The 24,041-nt window shown below is 43.7% G+C and overlaps 1 protein-coding gene across 11 annotated transcripts; it reads right to left on the bottom strand.

Moving 5' to 3' along the window:
• Positions 1-1,215: 1,215 nt before the first annotated feature.
• On the bottom strand, positions 1,216-17,565 carry VEZF1 (vascular endothelial zinc finger 1). 11 transcript variants are annotated; one of them, XM_061390076.1, is made up of 9 exons: positions 16,635-16,814; positions 15,030-15,124; positions 14,602-14,709; positions 13,827-14,047; positions 11,207-11,901; positions 10,379-10,442; positions 9,155-9,356; positions 7,845-7,997; positions 1,216-4,595 (listed from the first exon to the last, which is right to left on the bottom strand). In XM_061390076.1, exons 4-9 carry the CDS (start codon positions 13,830-13,832, stop codon positions 4,168-4,170), a joined length of 1,548 nt encoding a protein of 515 aa, XP_061246060.1. In that variant the 5' UTR covers positions 13,833-14,047; positions 14,602-14,709; positions 15,030-15,124; positions 16,635-16,814; the 3' UTR covers positions 1,216-4,167. The 11 variants fall into 11 exon arrangements, with proteins under 11 accessions (XP_061246060.1, XP_061246061.1, XP_061246062.1 ...); XM_061390077.1 differs by lacking the exon at positions 15,030-15,124; XM_061390078.1 differs by lacking the exons at positions 14,602-14,709; positions 15,030-15,124.
• Positions 17,566-24,041: the final 6,476 nt, after the last annotated feature.

Below are 24,041 nucleotides of genomic sequence, written 5' to 3' on the forward strand. Positions count from 1 at the left end.
CTGACTAGCCACCCCTTGGTGGGGTGGTCCCAGCAGACTGCTAACCACACACAGACCCGAAGCAGAGCCCTAACCCTCCCTCCATTTCTTTCTTGGGAACTACGTGGACCTTCGACTGCCTGAAAGTGAGCAGCCAAGAGAAGCTGTAGTCCAGATCAGTGCACAAGCTCAGTCAGTATTCAGCCCTGAACCATAACACACTGAGGTCTGGCTCCCCTTTTTGACAGGACGGGAGGGTAGGGGGGGAAGGAGATTATCCAGTAATCTGCCAGGGTCAGATCAGCTGTGGGGGAGATTTATAGGCCCAGATGGGGACACATCGCCTTCTTTCAGGCTACAGGACTCTTTAAGGAGGAAACGGAGAGAGTGCACAGCTGAAGGCCAGATTTTATTAGGGTTGGGAGGGGAAAGTTCAATGGTAATTCATGAACACATTGGACTGTCCTTTAGTCCAATGTTACTTGAGGATACTATAGGGAAAACCTCCTGAATCCAAGTCTCTTCAGAGAGGACCAAACTGCAGGACTCCCTGAGAAGAGCAGAAACACCTGGACAGTAAGCACTGTTAACTAGCAACTCAGTGAAATGACACTTCCCATTCCAAACAAAAGCAACGTAAGCTCCAGCTGTTTTCACTGGGTCAATAAAGAGACTAAAATCGATGATCAGAAGAAGTTTGGAAAGCCTCAATCATATACAAAACAAATGTAGGTATCCAAAGCTTTTTATTAAATGGTGTCAGATGCATCTTGATCTGCTGTCTGGAGATACTGCCACTTGGGAACACGGCGTTCTCTCTCTTAACAGCCTTCTTGGAAGCAGCCACCAGTTTTACATCTTTGTATTATGCCCTTTACTGCCTAACAGTGCCTGGCACATTGTTCGCACTCAGTAGACATCTGATGAACCTCGTGGAACACAAGTGATTAGGCAACCCAACCTAAAACCCCCTTCAGGTAAAGCAGCTGGATTTAGAGCATAAGAAAAAAAAGTTTTAAAACCATCTTCTCTGGGTTTACTTTACTTCAGCTGACTGGTGGGGAGTAGTTTTCCCGCAGCCAGCCTGGTGCAGCCCCACCCTCTCGGCCCAGGGGTCACTAGTCCTTCCCTCTCTCTGCTGCCCAGTATCAAGATGTGTATACCTGGAGAAGTGCTTCAATTTCTCTATCATCATGGTGAACTGGTGAAGCTTCTGAGGTATTAAGCAATCCATCATAACATTTGTGACTGGTTAACTTTAATTTGTCAAAATAAATCTGCAGTTTTTGCATGTTAGTAATACAGTGCTGGTATTGACAGGAAAAATCATCCATCTGCTTACATAGAAACCTTTGTTTAGGAGCACACCTTAGGAGGGAAATGGATACAATAAAAGGCAAAATGCAGGCCAAGAAGCGAGCCGTAGAGCGTAACAGGCTGGATGTCAGATTTGAGGATTATCTAATACAACTCTTTAGCTGCCAATCTGATAAAGGGGACGCTCTTAACCAGGTTACAACCAGAAGAGAAAAACAAACTCTGCTTTTTTGTGAGCGATGGCCGTCGTGCCTTCAACACTTGGTTGAATCAGTTCATCAGCATCAAAACTCAATTCCAGTTCCAAGACAGGAGAATTTCACCACAACCGACTTTGGCGCCCCCCACCCCCGCCCCCATTTCAGCTGCCCACTGCCACCTCCATCCTGCCAACTCTCCCTCCCAAAAGAAGACACGACGTGGCTTTACTATTGCAGACAAGCTTGAGTGAATAAAGGATGCATACAAAATAGCATTTTAACTGAAGTCATACAATGAAGTCTCACTCCTGTTTATTATACAATGAATTGATAAAGCAATCATTCTAGTATATATCTTTTTTTTTTTTTTAAAGAACTAATACTTTCAGGGTTCTGACGACCACACTCTAGCCTGGGGGTAGGGTCCACACCTGCCCCCACTGAGGACTGCTCCTTGGGCCATTGTGGAGGAAGCCGGGCTGTGTCCATCCTGGAGGACTGGATTGCCTGCTCAGTCAGAGAGAGACGACACGGCCCATTAAGCAGAGCCAGAACCCCATCCTGGGGCTGCGTGCCAGGATACATGGGCTTCCTCCAAATGTGGCCACTATCTGCCCAATCCAGGCCTCAGCAGGGCCGTGCGTGGGCCTTCCCTACATGAGTCCTTCCAGTAGTCCACACATAATGCTCTACATATTAAAAACAAACCATCTTGGTACTGTGGATAGGAACAGTTGTAACAAAGTCATAGCTACATATTTTTCTCTACATTTTGTTTATTGAGACAAACTAATTAAAAGGCACAAACAGAGGGCATGTTTACATGGACATTATAACAAACATATACATTAAAAGTGTAGGAATGTGTTGCCTTCCTGCTAAACAGAAAGTTCCTAAGCTTTTATATATACAAAAGTTGTACAATTTAATGTCCTAAAGTACAAAAGATCATTTATAAAATTATTTTACACTAAGTACTATTTATTTTATTTTTTCACTACGTAGTTCAACCCCCTCGAACTGCTTTGTATAATGACACACAGATACCTGTCCCTGATGTAGGAAGTCTGCCTCAGACGCAAGGTATTTTGATGCTTGAACTGACACAGTGGGGCATAAATGGAAGTCATCCAGTTTGATAGTCCTGCAAAGTTTGCAAGATTAACACAACTAATGTCCATTTCTCTTAACTGCAAGATTAAAAAAGGGAAAAAACCAAAAACATATTGCAACTTAAAAAAAAAAAATCACAGCATCTTGGTTTTAGTAATTTTTTTAAAAAACACAATGCTTTAAAAACATTAATGTCTGGCATGATGGTGGAGAGTATCTGTTTCCCTAGCTTTTGGTTTCTACTTTATGTACAGAGATAAAAACATCCTGCTAAGAAATAAAAAGCACATGTCTTAACGTGCACAATCATTGCTGGGTTTCTGCAGGGAGTGCAGACAGCTGTCTCCCTGAAAACCCCACAAAGCTGATACAAGTGTTTTCTCAAAGGAAAAAAAAAGTGATGTCCGTATTTACAAAGTTGAACAAATCTGCACAATACTTGATTAAGAAACGGAAGGTGAAATTAAAAAAAAAAAAAGATAGACTCTGCTTGTTCTGAAGGGGCATACTACCTAGTTAGTGGTTAGAATAAAAACTGTATACAATTTAATATAAGACATAAACTCTAGTGAGCAACTAACACATCTTTCCCTGTTGAAACATCAACAGGCTCTGATTGGGAGAGAGAGGGGCATATCACATCCCAGTGCCTCCAGCGTCTTCCAATTTAAAGCAAATACATTTTAACTGTTTCGAAGTACTCCGTGACCCCTGAACAGGAGTCCCGCTGGCATCCGTTTGTTAGGAGTGTGCCTGTCCGCACACCTGACTTCTCCTCTGCCAGTTGCGGCCTTTTCTTACCAAAACACAATGTGTATATTTTGTTTTTGTTTTTTTTAATTTTTTAAAAAAAGTCAACTACAATGCTGTATTTCATCAGGATTAGTATGCTGAGCAATATTTACATCTCCAAATATCAGGTCACAATCCCTATTATATGTTGAAGTTAGAATGATAAATTATCATATGCTTTGCATATCAGAGCTGGTATCACCTTTCCCATAGGGAATGCTGCCTGAAATTAACATATTCCCAAAGGTAAAATGCATATTCTCTGAAATGCATTTTATTATGACAATGCATGTATTTACTCATAAAAACAAACACAGACAATTCTACACTAGCTCTCAATCCATGGATTTAGAACTTCAGGTTAAAATCAGCCATCCACCTTGTTCATATCGGGAGAAGAGCTCTGCTAGTGTTTAGAATAAAATGATTTCTTGGGATTAGAAACAGTAATGCTGTTTTATTTTGAAATGGATTTTGCTTTTTTATGATTGGTTTTAATTCTGACGTTTCATCTTGCCAACTACTATCCTGTTTAAGCAATGCTGTCAGCTAAAAGGAATTTCTGATTAAACTAAAGTGGTCCAATGATAAGTGACATACATACCCTACTTTGAACAATCCCAGCCAAATTGGAGAAAAATGCTACTACACTATTATTAACTAATAAAATCTCCCAATTTCATGGTTTACTTTTTGCTTTAATAAACTAAAAGTAAGTTGCTGGTAAATATTTACTTTATCCCATATTCTGATTTTATAACACTGTTTACCAAGGTGGTGATGTAGGCAAAGCTTGGGGTAAGAAAGGCATGCTCTCTACAGGTCTCATTGCTATATTGAGAGGGGCAGCTAACGTCATAGGCGTGGGCAGGTTCATTGGAGACGTGATGGTGACAGGGTGTGCTATGTTCACCGGGGCAGTGACGGGGGTGGGCAGGTTGACGGGGGTAGTGAGTGTTAAAGGAGAGGTCATGGATAATGGACTGGTTATAGTCACGGGATGCCCGATGTTCATTGGGCTGGTTATGTTAACAGCGCTCGAAACATTGACTGGGCTTCTCATGCTCATTGCAGCTGCCACTGTGACTGGGTTTGACATAGTCCCAGACGACACAGAGGACGTTATATTGAATGGAGTAGTGAGAGTCACAGGTGTCGTAGCAGCCGTGGAGGTTTGGCACAGGTTAGCAGCTTCTAAAATAAGAAGACAAAAGGGCCTTTAGACTCTAAACACAGTGAACACAATTCAGTTTCTGAATCAACTTCTTTTAATTAAAAAGGACAAACATTTAATAAGTTAAATTACAGTTTTCTACCCCATGGTCAACTGGAAAGGAGGCTCCTTCTGAGCACAAAATTGGGGGCCAGGAATCCCAGCGTGAGGGCAGTTCTCTTTTCCGACGCTGGGCCTTCCACAAGGACTGAGGAAACTGGCTTAGCCTTGGTGCTTTTGGTTCCAAGTTTAGATTTACTTACCTACCTCACAATGATGCTGGAAGATCAGGTAATTTCTGCAAGGCACTCTGCAAGGCAGAGGTATCGAGTAGTGCTAAGTATTATCACTATGCTTCATGCGGCTCCGCTGAGTTCTACAGACTTTCCAGGGAAGAGCCCGGCACCCGCAGGCCAGGCTAGAAGAGCCTGCTTACACAGAGCTGGGCTGATGGTTACACAATGGATAATTGGAAAAACCTTCTAATAAGGCACATGTAACTAGCAGAGAGAGGTGTGTTCTCGATGCTATGTACTCTAAAGCTTTCTCAGAGGTGAAGCCACATTCTGTTAAGGTTTTAAAAATCCATTAGATAGGGACGGAAAAACAAGCTATTTTAATAATCATCTGTTTATTTCAGTCTTAGACAAATCATTTTAAATAACCCTGTTGTTTCTGCTTGCAGTTATCAATGACGTTAAGAAAGAACAAGCATCCCTCAGTAGGCTTATGTTCTCCTCCCCTCTCATTTTTCTCTTTCTGAAACTGACACAATCACCTACTTCACCCCTAGTGTCATTTAACTGTACATAAGACAAACCCCCAACCATACCAAAGGGGACTAGCGAGGCTAGCAGACCCTGCAGTGAGCTGGGGATTGTGGTCCTTGTCATCAGCAAAGCCTGAGCACTTCTTAAGGAAAACTTTCCTCTGGGGTGACACCCCCCTACTCCACCCCTCAACCAAAATTCAGCATCATCTGCTGGCGTGTCAGCAAAGAGCAGTAAGATGATGGATGGGGGTGCTGTGACTTGGTTGTTGAAATGCATTTGAGACTAAAGATGGAGGTCTGCCCGTATGCCACATTGGCTCAAATCGTCTCAGGTGGACCCTTGAGTCAATGAGCAGCACTTCCTTGATGAGCATGATGTACCCTTGGCACTGCTCCACACTCCTTATCAGGGATTCCCAAACCTGGCTGATGATCACAATCATTTACCTAGGGAGCACTTTAAAAAAAAACAAACAAAAACTGCTCCCCAAGAAGTTCAATCTTGAGATTTAGACAGAACCTGGGAAATCTATACATCTAAGAAGCCCCTGAAATGACGAGCTGATTGTCATCCACGTATGGAAACTTATTTAAACCCAATATTTAAAAGTGACGTGCTGATTCAAGTTCAGGTTTTCAGGTCAGGAGTCTCTTCTCCCCAAAATGTGACATTTACTCACATGAACACAGAAGATTCTAACACCAGTGGCCATTTCCAAAGAGATTCACGTTACAAATGGGACTATAATAGCATTTTGTTTCATGGAGATCAGAAGATGAGCTAAACAACTGAGTCTTATTATGCAAGCACACTGAAATACAATACCAAACAGAAGAGTGCAGAAAGAAAGAAAGAATGAGGCAGAAACCAACTCATTTTTGAGGTGATGGCAGCACTGCTGAAAACATTCTCCTCCTGCTGGAGCCCGTGGATTTCCACTTCCCCGTCCACCATCTCCCTGCCTCCCCTACCATGCTTCTTTTGAAACTAACCCTGTCCTTTTCTGTAACTTAACCACTTTTACTTCTTCTCTGAGTAAAATATCCTTCATAATATGTTTTCAACCCACTATGCAATTACCATGGCATATACACATATATACATTTTTCTCCTCTATCCGCCATTCTCCGCTCCTTCTATCACAAAACATTTTATCAAAATGACAATATTCATTTGGAAGACAGGAGTAAGCAGCACCAAGTGGAAAGCCTATCTGAACTGCTCCCTTCTTTTCCTCCAATGCCAGTGCGTGCTAAGTCACTTCAGTCGTGTCCGACTCTTTACGACCCTATGGACTGTAGCCCACTAGGCTCCTCTCTGTCCACGGGACTCTCCAGGCAAAAATGTCCTCCTCCAGGGGATGTTCCTGACCCAGGGAATGAACCCGTGTCTCCTGTGTCTCCTACATTACAGGCAGATGCTTCACCTCTGAGCCACCAGGGAAGCCCGCCAATGCCAGCTGATGCATGAAAAAGAATGCTATTCCTTTTATCTTTATCCAAGCACAGGCTGCTCAGAAGGGATCCGAGAGGAAGGGAATAGCTGCACTACATGAAAGCAGAGGACAGAAGAAGCTACACAGCAGAGGGATTCCGCAGAGCCCACATGCAGGGGATTCCTCAGGAATTTAAAATAAGACACGACAAGGGAGAGGGAGGAAAAAGGAACTGAGGACTCTGTCCTGTGGCTGATGATACTCTGACCAAATGATTTAACTGAAATGGCTGCACAACCAAAGCTACAGCTACTAAGTTAAAAAGCTGTGTTGAAAACTGATACTCCAACTGCTTCTTTATAAGATATATATGAGAGAAAAGCAAACCATTCTCAAAATTTCAGTAACAATTACAGTCAAGTCACTATCAACTGAAGTACACACATGTTAAGCTAACGCCAGCCCCAGTGACAGACTGAAAGAAATTAAGGGTGAGACTGAGAGAAAAGACACTGGCGTTACAGAGTCTGAAGCACGTACAAAATAATACAATTCAGAAACAACTCTGAAAAGCAGAAAATAGCACAGTTGTAAGAAAACAAACTTATGTACACAGAAGGATAGTTCATCTACCTCTAAGAGGGAGAATATTTTAGAAACAAACAAAAAAAGGAGCCTTTAATACATGGAGGCTGACATAAAAAGAACATAAAAAGGAACTCTGAGCTATACAGCAAAGTACCAAATGTGGCTCCAAATTTGTAAGGAAAAGTAAATCAAAAGAAAGAACATAAGAAGTACTGAGAATTTTTATTTCCTAGGAAAAAGAAAACTTTATCCAGAAGCTTAGAAGCTTTGCTGCTAGTAACTCAACCAGATACTTCCCAGCATAGAGTATCTCCATAAAGTGTTTCCATAAAGCAGGACTCTCTGAGCTGTGGCTATTTTCCTTTGCTACTTGGCATACACTAGATGCAAACACTTTTCTAGCCACGCTGCGGGCACTGGACACCTCATCTTACCTTTCTTTCTCGCTTTGACAGCTTCTTCCCACAGTCTCAATGTCTCTACCTGCTTCCCTGGCCAGCTTGTCACATGTTGTTGCTGCTGCTGCTGCTGCTGCTGTTGCTGCTGCTGCTGCTTCTGGTTGCTGGTCTCTTCACTCATGCACGCTACTCCAAAGACAAACCAGAAACACCGTATTTACCCTGAAAAAGTGTGGGCTACTTTTCCAAAATCCAAAACTTAGATACCTTGAGTCCTCACGCCTCCATGATCTTTATCATCTGACCCAATAACTTTTTTTACTCTAGTACACCTTTTGTGCAGCTATGTCTCTATTGGTCAAAATAGATAAATTAATTAAAAAAAAAAATCCAGAAAGCTAGGGAAAATCAATATAAAAGAATTCTTTGCTACATTAAAAACCAAGTATCTTTCAAAATCGAACTTGGGTAATATTAGCATGGAATAATTAACGCTCATCAAAATATCTAATATACTTAAGCTATTTACCACAATAATGTACATTAACAAAGTTTGACATGCTAGATAATAAACCCAACATACTTACAAAGACGCAAAAACAAATGACATTAAAACACATTAACATTCTTTCCTATTCACTTTTGGCCAGCTATTTTGAGAATCTGATGTTTCTGCCACATAAAGCACATATATAACAGAATACAGAATTAGGAAAACACTTTCTTCTGGTGGTTAGGGAGATCTTAAAGAAAAAGCCTGGGTAAATGCAAGTACTGAATTTTATCCACAGGTCCGTGGAATAGTCTATCTTCGGCTCTGAATTTAAGGTAAGCAAAGCATTTAAACATTCCAAGGGATATGATATCCCTTTTCTGTATAGATTTGGGTTTGGAAAGTAAAATTATTTAACACTGCTTTTATCTTTAGGTTATTGAGAACATGCTATTAATGTAATCAGGAGTTAGGAGGCACTTCTGCCACAATTCTCACACACTAAAGCTTTCTATTCAAACTCCGAAAGAAGGAACACACTGAAAAACAGCCGCAGGGAAACTGTGCTCCTCGAACATGGGTATTATTAGTAGACGGTGCAGGAGTAAAGGCAGAATCAGTGGAGAGTTTATCAGTGTTGTCTGTACACATGCACGTTAAGCCTATTTCCAACACTAACGTACACTCTCCGCTGATGCGTACTTGTGTACTTTAGTGACAGGAGGAAACAAGATGAATATTAATACAGTCCTGAGAACCCAAGTGAAAATATCTTCAATATATTATGGGAAAAAAACCTATACTCCCATCGATCTGCAACAGAACAAGAAATGCGAGCCAAGGCGCTGCCTACTTTTACTGATGCCCTGTTTGCACGTGTTACAGTTGATGCTTTGGCTCTGCCCGTGCGTCTTCAGATGGCTGGTGATGTACGCTGCGCTCAGGAGCTTCCCGCAGATGTTACAGGACACCTTGCCTTCGTGGCGCACCATGTGCGTCCGCAGCCTGTCTTTGGTGGCAAAGGCAGCAGTGCATGTCTGCATGAGGGAGGAAAACTTTTTTTAAATATAGACTATCCTGTTCTACTCATTTTAAAGTACGTTATATTCTAAGGTATTACCCTACCCAGGTAAGCAAGCAGACTGAATCAGCTGGATTTTAATTGCATGTCTGACATAAAACTGTACTCAAAACACCTGGTCAATTTTGGACTCTTACATTTTGAGGGAAAGAAAAAAATATCAAACGAGTAGTGAAAAGATGTGAGCTGTAGAGCAAGTCAATCTTGGATTTAAATCCAGCTTCCTATCTCACTAAACAGTGTAATACTCAGCAAGCTAGCTAACCTATAATTTACTTCATCTGTAAAATGAAGGTAATACCTACCTCACAAAATTACTGGTAGATTAAGAGCCTGGCCCACGGCCTCATAGCAGGTACTCACTCAATGACACTAGTCTCCTTCCTCCAATTGGATTTTTCTTAGAATTCATATCATTTACTTAATAAAATCAGTTATTAACAAATTTAACTAAAAGGAGCACAAAAAGACTTTCTGTGTAAAAACAGAATTACTGACACCTAATACAGTCGTTTCATTAAGATTCTTAAACTTTTCATTACCACAATTTATGTCATTAAAAATGCTCCAATGTGGCAATAGCAGACAAAAATCCAGTAAGTGGTTACATTTGGGAAAACATTCCCATTTTCTTCTATTATAGTTAAAACCACCTCAACCATCAGCCCAGAAATTAATTTAAAGCACTTCATTCATTTCAAATACACAGTGACCTTTGCAAGACAATACATTTTTTTCTTATAACTAAACACTGCTGCCCAAGAAAAAGGAAATGTAGCTTAACAAAAACAACATTTAGTTACATTTTTAAATGATCTTGCCTCCCAGAAATTGAAGCTGTCATTTATGTTTTATAAAACTAGAATTCAAAAGGACCACATTTACTCAAGTCAGTGATTTTAAGACTACTCAAGAATGGTGAGATTTGATTGGCTCAGACCTTCTGGATAATGTGCATTAAGTGCTACACTAAGGATAAGTCATTTTAACTCTTACTTGGCATTTGAAGGGTCTTTCTGTTGAATGGACATGTTTTACGTGACAGCTTAAGTGGTCAGGCCTGTGAAAGAGAGAGTTTCAACAGAAGATGTAATGGAACACACATAGAGAAATGCTACTTACTGGGATGTTTACATGCTTGGCAGATACGGGTGGGGGGCATTTTAAAGAAAGCTAGCAGAATTACCAACTCCCCCATCCCCCAGTGCAAGCCTCCTTACCTCTCTTACCATAAACAAAAGTCTTAGTCCTTTACTTGTTAATTTTCTCTTCTAGTCAACATCAAATCATTCTAGGTCTTGACTCTTTACAGTTACAGAATACCCAAAATTTACTAACACTTGCCAGAGACAACTGCTATTAATATTAACTTTAAAAAGCCTTTACAAATGAAAATTAGTGAAATGTTAGTAACCACAGAGAAATGGAAAAACACACTCTCTTAAAAGTTTTAAGAGTATCCAAGGTCGTCCCAACTTCCAGGATATGTTTCCTTGATTTGTGCAGTGAACCTCATGACCAGTCACCCAACTGAACTGAAAAGCACTGGTTCTGCAGTGATAAGAAGTATTGATGTGCTGAATAAAGGCCTGAGTCCACCAAGGCACTTCTTAAATGAAATAATTAGTTAATCCCTATGTCACACTTGTCAACCACACCTAACTGGAATTAGCCCTGGAGGTATAATACTTTATCTGTCACCAATCTCCTCTAATAAGGCAGGCCTGCACATATCTAACCTCACATAAACATTCTAGATCTAGAGATTGTACTGATACCATAATAGGAAAAAAAACAACCAAAGAAACAAAGCAAAGCGACTACCTGGAGAAGCCTTTCCCACACACGCTGCAGGTATAGGGCTTGGTGATGCCGCCTTCGTGAGACCTCACGTGGTACGTCATGCGGTCCTTTCTCTTGAAGCGCTGATTGCAAATAGGACACTCGAAGGGCTTTTCGTCCGAATGGGAGAGCTTGTGCCGGTTGAGGTGGTACACGTCTCGGAAGGCCTTCCCACACATCTCACACGCGTGGTTCTTCTTGACAGGCTTACTGGGTTTCTTGACAGACTGGGTCACAGGCATAGCTGTGCTGCTGGCGCTGCTGCTGGGGTTGGTGCCCGAGGAAGATGTAGTGACTGTGGACAAGATGCCTGCGATGGTTGAGACCAGCGAAGTTCGGCTGCTGTCCCCAGCGATGGTGGAGATGAGGGGAACCACCGTGGTGGGGGTTTTCTTTGGCCGGGACACCAGCTTGATGCCTGTGTGGCAGGACTCGTGGCGCCTCAGGTGATAGCTGTCCCTGAAAGCTTTACTGCAGTAAGTGCACACAAAGGAAGTTTTGGGCTTTTCTTTCTTAATCCCAATGGCATCCTTTAATGTTTCTGGAGCAGCCTGAGGTTTCTGAGTTATCGGTATTGGAAGCAATGGTTTCTGATCAGGGGGCTCCACAGCAGAGCTCAGAAGAGGCAGCAAACTGTTCTGTGCTGCCTGCTGCTGGTGATGGGAGGCTTCATGGGCCTAAAATCAAACATTCACACTTCAGAAACTTGGCCTCTCGCAACGACCCTCAAAATACAACATGCTTCAGACAACAGAGACCAGAAGAAACAATCAATGACCCTGTAAGCTACTCTCTGCGGCAGAGATCCAGCAACTACCTAGCTACTCTCAGAGCTCCCATTACAAAGCATTTAAAATCACTGCACAGACACAAAACTTTTGCAAATAAGTTGCTGACAGTGATCTTGCTTTCAAATAGCTGACTAAACTACACACCACCCTGGTTCATAAGGGACATACCAGCTGACGAAATCAGTTTGCGTTAGTCTGTCAGTGCTTAAACCAAGTTTAAATAACTTGTCAAAAAAATTACACTTCAGACTAAGTCTTTAACAGCACCTTAATGCAGTGATGCACAAACCACACACTCACACACATACACATACAGACATATTATCATCTACTTGTTTATTTTACCTAGGAAAAGACAGGCACTAGTTCTCTGAATATACATGCTAGCTGTTAAGTTTACTTTTGAGGTTTTCACTTAGTTCTACTAAAAGATTTGGCTGAAATGAAACCTGAAGGTATCTGTGAAGGCAGCCCCCAGCAGACACCTGCCAGTTGTTTTTCAGTTCATTTCACCTCATCCTTCAGCAACACTAGTTCAAACCCTAAACTCAAACTAGTAAGAGAAAACAAGATATAAATAATTTAAATTCCTTTCATTTTCATCTACTTTTAGTGGTTCTGCGGCTGCTAAGTAGCTTCAGTCGTGTCCGACTCTGTGCGACCCCATGGACGGCAGCCCACCAGGCTCCACCATCCCTGGGATTCTCCAGGCAAAAACACTGGAGTGGGTTGCCATTTCCTTCTCCTCTAGTGGTTTTAAGTCCTGTTAAAGTATCGGATATTTGCTGTTATAAAGTGCTTTCCACTCCTCCAAAACTGGGGGCTGGACACTGTTTGGAAATTTCCTTTAGCTGCACTGAAACCAACATTTCATTGTGGATCAGGTTCTTGGTATTTATGAGCAATTACTCTCTTGGATTTGATTGTTCCAAAACTGTCCATACCTCCATACTGATAGACATTTAGGAAATGATGGGAAAAAAAATTCCTGAAATAGTTCTTCCTAATATGTTGTACTCGATCAACATAAATTTTGAAACTCTTGACAGTAACCCTGAGCCCCTATGCTTGAGTTTTATAATCCTAAAAGGATATATGCACTCAGAGGTAAGAGTTCCAAATATTTTAAGCATACAACATCTTTGGAAGGGTCCATCCCATCATCTTAGAGACTCCAGACACTTATTTACCCTTTGTACTCTATAATTCCAAGTCCTACAGTTCACTCCATTAAGGAGAAAAAACCATGGAGACAGACAAGACACACTCACTCACACGCACACACACACACAGCTCTTCTGATGAATAAGAACATCTACCACACAGCCCCATATTTACTTGATAGCAGCACAATAGCTAACTAAGCCTAGAACCAGACTCCCCTAAATCATCAGGAGATATTACTGAGTTACCATTTTCAATTTAATAATTGTGACTGAATCTTCCTTGTGTGCTTACTTATGAGTTCTCTTTCTGGACTTAGTGTTCATACTGAACTACAGTCCACTTTTAATTTAATTTAGGGAGCTCCTATAATTTTCAGGATCTACTCAAGTGACCTCAGTAGACACTTTTACAGATTTTGGACTCTAATCTTACCCCATCTCCAACCTGGCTGTAGGATACCCAAGTTTCCATATAGTATATAAAAGGTTAATAGCTGAAGATAGCTCAAGATACACAATTTCAAAGGCTATCAGATCAGATACTAGGAAACGCAAATCTTCTGGACAAAGCTCAGACTTATAGTGTTCAGAGGCATTTCTCAATCTAAACAGCCGTGAGTTCGAGGGAGTACTAAAAGCACTTACTGCCATTTTACCAATTCAGATGTCTGTGGCAACATAAAGTATTTTTACAGCATTGCTGACGCTCACTCTCACACGAGGGTCACACCAGGTCCCTGCTTCTCGGGTGAAATGCTGTAGAATGCCTCGACCACTACGGGAATCACTCTCTGAGGATTCCTAGGATCCCCACACTTCTATATGAAGCCTTCTAAGAGGGGAACTGGGTTTCCCCAACTTGTTCTCTGGGGAAGAGACAGAGTAAAATAACAACCATGGCCTGCCTTCAGTTAGGTGATTTTTAAAAATATATAACTTCTGCGTAGACTTTTATTTGACTAGCATCATCAAACCAAAATTTATCTCCCATCTCTTTCAATAGCAAAGCTTTTTTTCTTTTTTAAAACCCTGCCCAAGCTTTCTTATGGGGCTGGCAAAAACAAAACAGAAATGTTACTTCATCACCCAGGGTGGTAGGATATGGCACCATGAAATCTCCAGTGCCAGAGGGTAAAAGATTTTGTACTGAAAGAAATTAGCATCAGTGAGTCATATCTTGAATGTCCTGTTGGGAGAATCATCCATCAAACATTTTAACAGCTATGGCTTTCACTTTCCACCAGGTTATCTGGAAAGCAAGCAGGTATTAAAATTGTTTTAAAATATAAATTCAACAGGATGCTCCAGGAAACAACAAGAGAGTCCACCTCTCCATTTCCCCAGTGAAAATTACTTAAAACTGGAACTGAGTAAGTCTATTCATACCTTTCCAGAGAAAAGACTGAAATATTCTCTTTACCCATTCAACTGTCCTCGGCTCTAAATTATCACTGCACACATTGCCAAGCCCAGGATCAAATATTAGCTTTCACACTTCTCCATCAGGTGGAAAAAAAGATTTTAATAGCTGAAAAAAATTAAATAATATAAAATCTAATTAAAAAGTTGATCAATAAATGCTTGGCATTTGCTTTCCCCAGGAAAAGAATAATAAAAGTATTCCAAAAGATTTTTCAACAGTTTTCCAAAAAATCAGTTAGGGGGTTTTCTTTTACATAAAGAACTCTCAATTTCTTCCAATCTCCATTAAGAGAGAGCATGCTTAATACGGTACATCTAAATCATTCCTCACGTGGGAAATCACTTCAGTGGCCCATTAACCCCATATTTTAAAATGACCGTTTGAAAGCTTTTTCTCAAGAGGGCACTTGCCACCTTCACACCAACCTGGATGCAAGCTGGTTATATATCATTTCTTTTCCAATGCATTTTTAAGTTGACTTATCTCATTATCAAGCGCATCAAAGCACGTTAAAACAATACTAGATCAGAATGAGAAAAAGGCCAAGTTAGTGAATTCCATAATTTTGAGTATGCTCAATTTTAAGAAGCCTGAATATAATACAACAATTATTTAAAAAGCAAATTACATTCGAAAGAATATGTCTTCAAACAATAAACCATCTCTACACAATAGGAAACGTTTGAATTATCCAGTTCCCTATATTAACTCCACTGGGATGGGTCCAGGGGCTGGGAGGATTAATTTTGAAAATTCTGCATCCGTTCTTGGTTAGTCACAAAAGGTTTCAAGCACCCAAGCTACGTGTTTGGGATTTCGCGAAGTTATTCAAAGAAGGAAAATAACTCAAAGAGGCGGGAAGAACGCACTTAAAGTGACGAGCTTCCTAGCCTCCGGTTCCGAAGTTTCCCCGTGAGCTCATTACTACTGCCCACCAAGTGCTTCGTTTGCAAACAGAAACGGAGCAGGGGGAAAAAAAAGAAAAAGAAAAAGTTCTCGGTCTTCTAAATAGGGGTCCCCACCTCAAATGGGCCGACAAGAGGACTGCCAACATATCGGCCACAGTCACCTTCAAGTTTCTTGCAAAAAATGAAGACCAACACCCCACGAATGACTCATCTGGGGGCTTTGTAAGCGGACTTTGTTTGCTCTCTCCACTTGCCGTCTCCCCCACTTGGCTGGAGGAGACGCTCGAGGTGGGACGAGAGAGAAGCGCGCCCCGGGAGAAGGTGGGGCCTCCCCGCGTCCTGGCCCCCCCGCACCCCCCCCCCCCCTCCCCGGCTGGGGGATTCCCCGGGCTGAATGGGACGGAGGGAGAGCTGGACAGAAGGAGCGGGTGTCAGCTGCCAAGGCTCGGCAGAGGCTTGCGAGAGAAAACACGTAAAGCCAGTGAAAAAGTTTGGGGAGGGGACACACAGTCACAACACCCCCAACTGGGTAAACACGAGGGGGGCGGCGGGAAGGGGGAGTGGCGGGGAGCCCAGGGATACCCGCTATTCGCAGGGACGGGGAGGGGGGGTGTCAGAAAGTCAACACACGCACAAAAAGAGAGAGGCGGAAAGAACGGAGAACGAGCGAAAGACAGACCAAGTAGGGGGGACTGAGTGGGACCCGGGGACCCCCTCACCCCACGGCGTGGGCCCCGGCCCGGCGCGCCGCGGCCAAGCGGACCGCGCTCTCCAGCGGCCCGGCGCCCTCCTTTCTCCGGGCCGCGGGCGGTGACAGCGGCCGGCCTCCTCCCTTCCCCTCCGGGGCGGGAGCGAAGGGTGTGTGCGTGTGCGTGTGTGTGCTGGGGGGGCCCGGGGGTCACCCCGAGGCCTGCTTTCTCCCCCGCGCCCCGCGAGGCCGCCTCCTTTCCCCTCAGCAGCCCCGCTCCGCCGGGGCGGGCGGGCGGAAAAACAAAGGGGGATTAAGGCCGGGCCGGAGAGCGGGGCCGGGAGGGAGGGAGGAGGAGCGCCCGCCCGCCCGCCCGCCAGCCCCGGGCCCGGCCCCCCTGTCCCCCCCGTGCCCCCCCGGGGGGGCCCCAGTACCTGGAACAGGAACGCGGTCCAGTTGGCCTCCATGGCTGCGGCGGCCGACCCCCCTCCTCCCCACTCCCCCCGCTCGGGGCGCCTCCTCAGCCGGAGGAGGCGACAACAAAGCGGCGGCGGCGGCGGCGGCGGCAGCGGCAGCGGCGGCTCCTCAACATGGCAGCGCCGAGCGCGGCCACTTCCGGTAACCTCCGGGACGCACCACCGCCGCGGCGAGCGCGGGCGGGGGGGGAGCCCCGAGCCGGCCGCCGCCGCCCCCGGCGGCCCCGACCCCTCCCGCGCGGCCCCGCGGCCGGCTCTCGGCCTCGGAGCTCAGCCAGTGCCCGCCGGCGGTGGGGTCGGGGCCCCCGCGGCGGGGCCGGGGTGGGGCCGGGGGCGGGGATGGGGCGCGGCGTCCCCCCCCGCGGGGGTGTGTGGTGCTGCGGTCCGCGGCCCAGGCAGCCGGAGCAGGGGGAGCCCGGGAGAGAACATGGAGGACGCCAGGGTCTGGCGCGGCCTCGCTGGGCACGGCCGCGCCGGCGGCGGCGACGCGGGCCCGGCGCCCGGCAGCATCGCGTCCCCGGCAGGCCCTCGGCGGAAGGCGCGGGCTGCGGCGGTCCCGGGGCTGTCCGGTCCCCATTGCGCAGCACGGCCCCTACCTCCAAGCTGGAGGAAGCCCCTTCGACTTGGAGTGTCTCTCCCGGCTGGTATTTCATCCCAGCGAAACCTCCGCACTCTTGGCGCAACACGCATCTCTGAGTGGCCTTCCAGCTCAAGCAGGGAATCCCACTGGGGTGCAGCCTCAGATCCTCCCTGTGCAGAAGGAAACACTTCCCACGCGCAGAGGTGTCATTACTGGGTTATTCTTGGGTGAAGGGCTGAGCTTCCCCATCCTCCTCCTAACTTCAGATACGATGTGAAATTCTACTTAACACCCCCCTCTCCCACCCCCAAAAATTTTTTTTAAAGAGAAACTATAGACAAGAAATTGTTTTAGTTCTTTAGTACAGTCTGCTTCTTCCCCCAACCCCCCGCCCCAAACAAAAATCGAACTTCTGGTTGGACAGCGTCAGATGTCACTGAGGTGACCCCGGCCTCTGTTTGCAGTTCCAAGTCTTCCGTGTAGGCGTCACTGCTACTGGAGCTTTGCATGATGATGGCCTGAACGTATTCTATCCATTCCTCACATAGAGGTAGCTATTGGGAATAGCAGAGACAGGCTATTATTAAACAATTGCCTCCGGTCCTGTTAAGTCTCCTGTGGCGGGAAATGAGGGGGCAGGCTCTTTCAGTTTTTTTACAATAAATTCTGGTTTAAAAAAAAAAATCCTCAGTCACATTATTTCAAGACTTCAACATCTTTCACAATTGACTCTCTCTTATCTTATCCCCTCCATTTATTCCTCTTAAGTCACATTCTAATCAAGGTCACCATCTCCAGTTTCCCCCATACATACACAATAAAAATAATACGGTTGTGGAATTTGATTGGTAAAAGAAACTGAAGAGGCATAGTAATCTGACAGTCTGTGTTTCTTTTCCATCCACTACACATGTATACCCGCTGCCCACTCTCCTCTCCTCAGTCACCAGAATGCAGGGGCTGGCAAACGTTGGTCTGGTTTCTTTTAGAGCTGATTCCCTACTGGAAGTCTTAGGGACGAATGAGAAGTTCTGCAGTTTCAATCAGTGGCAGAAGCAGGTAACACATCAGGGAACCAGTCAGCCTAGGACAGGAGGGGACAGAAAATGAATAGTTTCTGATTACACTCCAGCTAAACTGCTACAGTGGCCCTTTATGTCTGCTAAAAAATGTCCATTAGTCTCTTTTGCAAAGAGAAATAAAATGGTTCAGGAAGCCTAAGCTTATATATACATATAAGATAAGGAAAGAACCAAGATGTAAACCTAAGAAATTAACTAGGTAAACTAAAACCTTTTGGCTCTGACCTGAGACACTGCACATTCTTTGGTTTTCATTCAGTGAATGCAGGTTTCTGCTTCTTTCCTGTCTTAACACACTGACTTCAAGGTCTCTGTACTACATCTCTCCTCAGTGTTTCTCCTCCCCTGTACAGCCTCTCCTACTTTGCTGCCTTTCAAACTGCTGAAAATGAAGCTTCAGGATTCTAAGACTAGCACTGGATGAAGACCATTTTTCTAATGACAGTGTTGCTGGACTCTCTTGAACTTCTTTCCCCAGAATCTAGAAAACCCTTTTTAGTAATCCTTCTCAAAAACCTCTGGAGAGGGGGTTCCCCACTACCACAAAGTAGATGTCAAGTGAAAACTGTCTAGTTCTCATTATGGAAGAGCGGGATTCAGAAGTTTCACTTTTCTTGAGGTAAATGGCTCATTTTTCTACCCATGAGATGAAACCAGAATTCCCAATTGCTCCGATTTTTCTTTCCCCTTAAAAAGAAAAATGAACAATCTTTTAAATTCAGATGAAATGTTAAATCTTGGGCTATATTCCAAAGAAACTATCCAAAAGTTTGGAACGAGTACTCAAAATCAGCTCCAACTGTTTTGAAGAATGTAATGAAATTAGGAAGATCAGATTCCATCCTTAGGACAGACAGAATCTTTAACTACAAACAAAATGAACCCCTCTCCTCAAGCCTGCTTCCACAGACCATACTGGGGCCCAATCAAAACATAGCAATGTCTAAAGATAATAAATTCATCTTGATTATTGTAAACAACTTTCAGTGAGTGCATCAGCGGTGTTACCTCCAGATATGATGATTAACTGAAATGCCTGGTGTCTAAGACAAAAGAAAAAAGAAAAGTACATGTGCCTATGCTATGCTATGCCAAGTCACTTCAGTCGTGCCCGACTCTGTGTGACCCCATAGATGGCAGCCCACCAGGCTCCCCTGTCCCTGGGATTCTCCAGGCAAGAACACTGGAGTGGGTTGCCATTTCCTTCTCCAGTGCATGAAAGTGAAAAGTGAAAGTGAAGTCGCTCAGTCGTGTCCCACTCCTAGCGACCCCATGGACTGCAGCCTACCAGGCTCCTCCGTCCATGGGATTTTCCAGGCAAGAGTACTGGAGTGGGGTGCCATTGCCTTCTCCACATGTGCCTACATCCACCCAAATAAAATTCAGGTTTTTATTTCCCACCCTGTTCAGGTTCTTTCCCACCTTCTCTGCCCCAATGTGTATAACGTGTAAGTTAATGTTTCAGGGCCTCAATTTCCTCATCTGGAAAATGAGAACGAAGTAAATACCTATCTCACAGATAGGATTGTGGATAAAAGAGAAATGTAGACTGAAGGAGAAATGTGTATAAAAAGCTTAGAACATTCCCTGGAATATAACAGGTGCTAAGAAGGTATTTTTATTGGTGCTATTGAATGGTTCTAGATGAAGTCTGGGGCTGGGAATTCTGCATAAGAGCCCTGAGCCAGTTCTTACTTTCTCTCAGAGTAACAAGATTTCCCCGGCGCCCCACCCACCCCTCCCTCAAAGAGCCCTAAGGTAAACAGTCAAAAGGCTAATGACACATGACAAAGGAAGAGACCTATTAAGATTAGCATTTCCAAAGACAACTTTTAGCAAACATTAGAAAGTTAACACCGAATCAAATCCAAAACTTTTCATAGAGACCATCTACTGAGGAGCAGCTTCAAATTGGCAGTTAAGAACTAATGCTTCATGTAAGAAAGGTGGAGCTAACAGATCTACTAGTAAAAATCAAGACTGCAATATTTACCAAAAATATCAGCTAGAGAAATGATACCTTTAACAGCCTCAATGCAACTGAAGAGAAAGGACACACACTCTACCAGACCAAACCAAAGGTAACAACCACCCCACCAACACCTCCCGTCTCCACCCTGCACCCCCCCCCCCACACACACACACACAAACAAAAACAACCAAGCTTCTCTGAGAAGAAAGCAGAAGTTAATCTGCCCTTCCCACCTCCCCACACTAAGGGCTTTAAGCCAACTGCCTGTGGCCCATGTGGTCAGAGTTGGGTTTGTGTTTCAATTCCACCACCTAAAGTGTCATCACTAGTTATTTCTGTCTTAACTGGTAAGGTGAGGAAGGGGAAACAACAAAGACTTTTCTTCCCCCTAAATACCTATTTAAATCCCTTAACAGCTGGAACATAGTCACGGAGAACAAAGGGACAGGGAACAAAGCTACCCATTTCCCTAGTAAGACCTACTGGTAGTTGAGGGTCCTAACATACTCATTTGTTTCTAAGAGCCATATGCCCCAGATACCCAAAACCTATCCAAAGTCATGGTAACACACTTATCACCTTTACTCTTTCTGAAAGAAGAGGCTACAAACCATGCTTAACCCGTCAGTTCCACCCATAAAACATCTGAGTAGAGACACCTTCCATTTTACAACTCCTGAATGGCTGACAGAGGACATACAACAGATAGCAAGCAAAACAGCACAGACACAAGAAGGAAAGAAACTAAGACAGGTCAAAAGTACACCAAGTAAGAAATTTAATACAACTGGAAAACATACTCTCAGTCACCAGCATTTCTCCTTTAGACACCTGTTCCTCCCTGCCCTCAGATGCCCCAAGCCCAGGGTGATGGCTGAGCTTGAAAAAAGTTGACAGATCACACAAACTTTGTGGGCCTGAACCAAACTAGAAAGCTTAGTTCAGTGACATCATGCTAATAGTCAAAAACATAAATCCTTACATAAGCAGGCATGCTGGTACAAAGGAAAAGCTCTTTCCAGTGGTATAGCCTCCACCCCAAATATATTCCATGGCTTAAAACGGGGATATAATGACACTACACACATTGAGTTAGCAGTCATTTATCTCCATTACCGAAAAAATGATCCATTTGCAAAAAAATAAAAAATTAAAAAATGGTGCTTGTTAATGCCTGTCCAGATGCTCTTGTGAACACTGGGGCAGAGCAAGAACATACATACTGAGTAAACGCTCTTTACCCAAATTCCAACAGAAACATCTCAATTTCGTCTTCATCTCAGACTCCATAGTTCAGAATTCAAATAGGATTCTGTTTCTCTTAGTCTTCAAAGAGTTACCATGTTAATACATTGCAGATCTTATATTATGACTCCCTCTTTCTGAATTGGTGCTCCTTCCTCTTCCTTTCATTGGCCTAGATTAAAAAAAAGCCTCATTGGGTCAATTTGATCTTCAGCTGAGGATCCCTCTATTCTTCACAGTGAAAGAAACAGGAAATAATGACGCAGGTTTTGAGGAACCTATTCAGTATGTTCCCTCAGTGAGGGACATGAGCAGTGGTGACCTAAGACACTGAGGTGGCATCACAAAACTTAGACTAAGCTTTAGGTAGGTTGCTCCACTCTAGACGGCAATACCGAGATGGCAACACAAGGCCAGAACAGCGTTAAGATCTGGCACGAGCTCTAGATTTGCTTCTTTAAGGATGTTTCTTGACTCTGAGAAGTCTCTGAACTATTACAGAAGCTGCCTAAAGTTCTACAGTCAGTCATCTGGCCCAGTATATAAGCAGGTGCAGGGAACCTGGCAAGCTGGTCTTTAAATTATGGCATCACTGACGTGAGTCTGAGTGAACTCTAGGAGTTGGTAATGGACAGGGAGGCCTGGTGTGCTGCGATTCATGGGGTCGCAAAGTCGGACACGACTGAGCGACTGAACTGAACTGAAACAACAGTTGTAGTCAGCATTTAATCCTTAAGTTGTGTACTAAAACATAAAGCTTACCTGCTATCCACTAATACTATGTGAAGCATTTCACCCTTGATTGCCTGAACTGTGGCAGCAAGCTCTTTGCTAGACCTAAAGAGGACAATTCCTAGAGAGCAGGATAGATTCTGACTTGGTGAATAATTTACTATGATACACAGGGAAAATGGATCAGATTCAGAGAATCTAGATGTTTCCTCTGAAGTAATTTTAGTCTCCAAAACAAAGCACACAAGGCTCTACTCAACTAGTTGACAGAAGTTAATTAGCCTTTTACCCCTAGGCCTGACCCTGTCCTCTGCAAGCTGTTTTACTGACCTTACATTAAGTCCCTCCACAACTTCCTAGCTCCCAGCTGTTTCCTCTTATTTTTCCAGCTTCCTCACTCCTCACCCACCCCACAATCTCTCATTTCACTTTCTCTCCCCCTTCCTCCCCTTTTATTCAGCAGTGAATGCTGACAGCAGATGGCAAGTACTCAATTCAAGCCAGTGAAAATGCGTCCAAAGCATCAGGTAAAAGGCAGTCCCAGAAATAAGAATCCTGGGGGTTGCAATACACACACTCTCTACCTGTCACTGATTTATTCTTTAGATGGGAAAGGAATATGTTTATTCTTCACATATGAAGGAATTATCCTCAGACGAATTAAAACTAAATTAGATAACTAGTTTTGCTTAGTTATGCTTCTCAGGGACAAGAGGATTTTTTTGTTTGCATTAGAATTGGTAAGTTTTATTCCTAACTTGTCCAGGACCTACACAGTACATTTAGCAAAACTCATGAAGCCTTAGGAAGTCCCCACGTATGTTCTATACGCAAATTCATTTAGCTAAAGATCAGTTACTCTGATCACTTAAGCAAAGCATATGGAAGGTTCAAGTTCATACAATCTGTGATTAGCTTTCTCCCCACAGAAGAGCTGAAAAAACTGAAAGGAAACCTCGACTACTAGAGGGAGGTTTGGGATTTGTTCCACAGTGATCTTAAAACCACAGGAATTTGGGGATGGAAATGTACCTGAGAAAACAGGAAAGGGAGAGGGAAAAGGCACCCCAAGGACACAGCTTCAATCAGAAAAGTTTAAGTCTCCCCCATGGTTCTAAGAACTCTGGTAAACGCCGAGTCCTAGAGATACTGCATGGATGCTATCTAAAGATAATCAGCTCAGCTTCAGCCCAAAATTCAGGCTGTGCCATCTCCAACCTAGAATGATATATTCTAGGTTTTGAAAGGCTAGCCAAGACACCCTAGGTACTAACTTTTCAGTTCATAATGTACTGGACAAAACAAAGACCTCCTAATGTGGATTCTCTCCTTAGAAAAATGGCTCATGTGTAGAACTATGCCATAACTATCATGCTTTTTCAGTAAGCAAATATTTATGAAGCATCTATTTAAGGCCAGAAACTGTACTAGTCAGTCACTGGAATATGTTTAAGAATCTCCTCCAATAGAGAAATCAAAACTGGAAATAACTATAGACTAGTTAAATGTTTATACAAAATGATTTTAAGAGCACTGGGAAGAAAACAAAATAGTAAACGGGCTACTTGTCCTGCTAAATGAGACTTCACTTCATTGGTTCTCACATAACTGGCAGCTTTGACACTGGGCTGTCATCTAGGGTTGAATATCACAACTAATGCCTAATAGGCTGTACACTCAGGACCAAGTATAACGCAGACTGTTACCGCAAACTGAAAGTCATCACACATTGCTTTTAAAGCTGATAAAGCAAT

Source organism: Bos javanicus, chromosome 19, assembly GCF_032452875.1.
Source record: "Bos javanicus breed banteng chromosome 19, ARS-OSU_banteng_1.0, whole genome shotgun sequence".
Classification (NCBI taxonomy): Eukaryota; Metazoa; Chordata; class Mammalia; order Artiodactyla; family Bovidae; genus Bos; species Bos javanicus.

Bases quoted from the DNA above. Each gene is read 5' to 3' on its own strand.
- VEZF1 (XM_061390067.1), bottom strand. From the start codon at position 17,329: ATGAAATACCAGCCGGGAGAGACACTCCAAGTCGAAGGGGCTTCCTCC. The intron at 10,443-11,206 runs GTAGTCGCTTTG...TCTCTTTCACAG, and splicing joins TGTGGGAAAGGCTTCTCCAG to GCCTGACCACTTAAGCTGTC. The intron at 4,596-7,844 runs GTAAGATGAGGT...TTCTTATTTTAG, and splicing joins TGTCAAAGCGAGAAAGAAAG to AAGCTGCTAACCTGTGCCAA.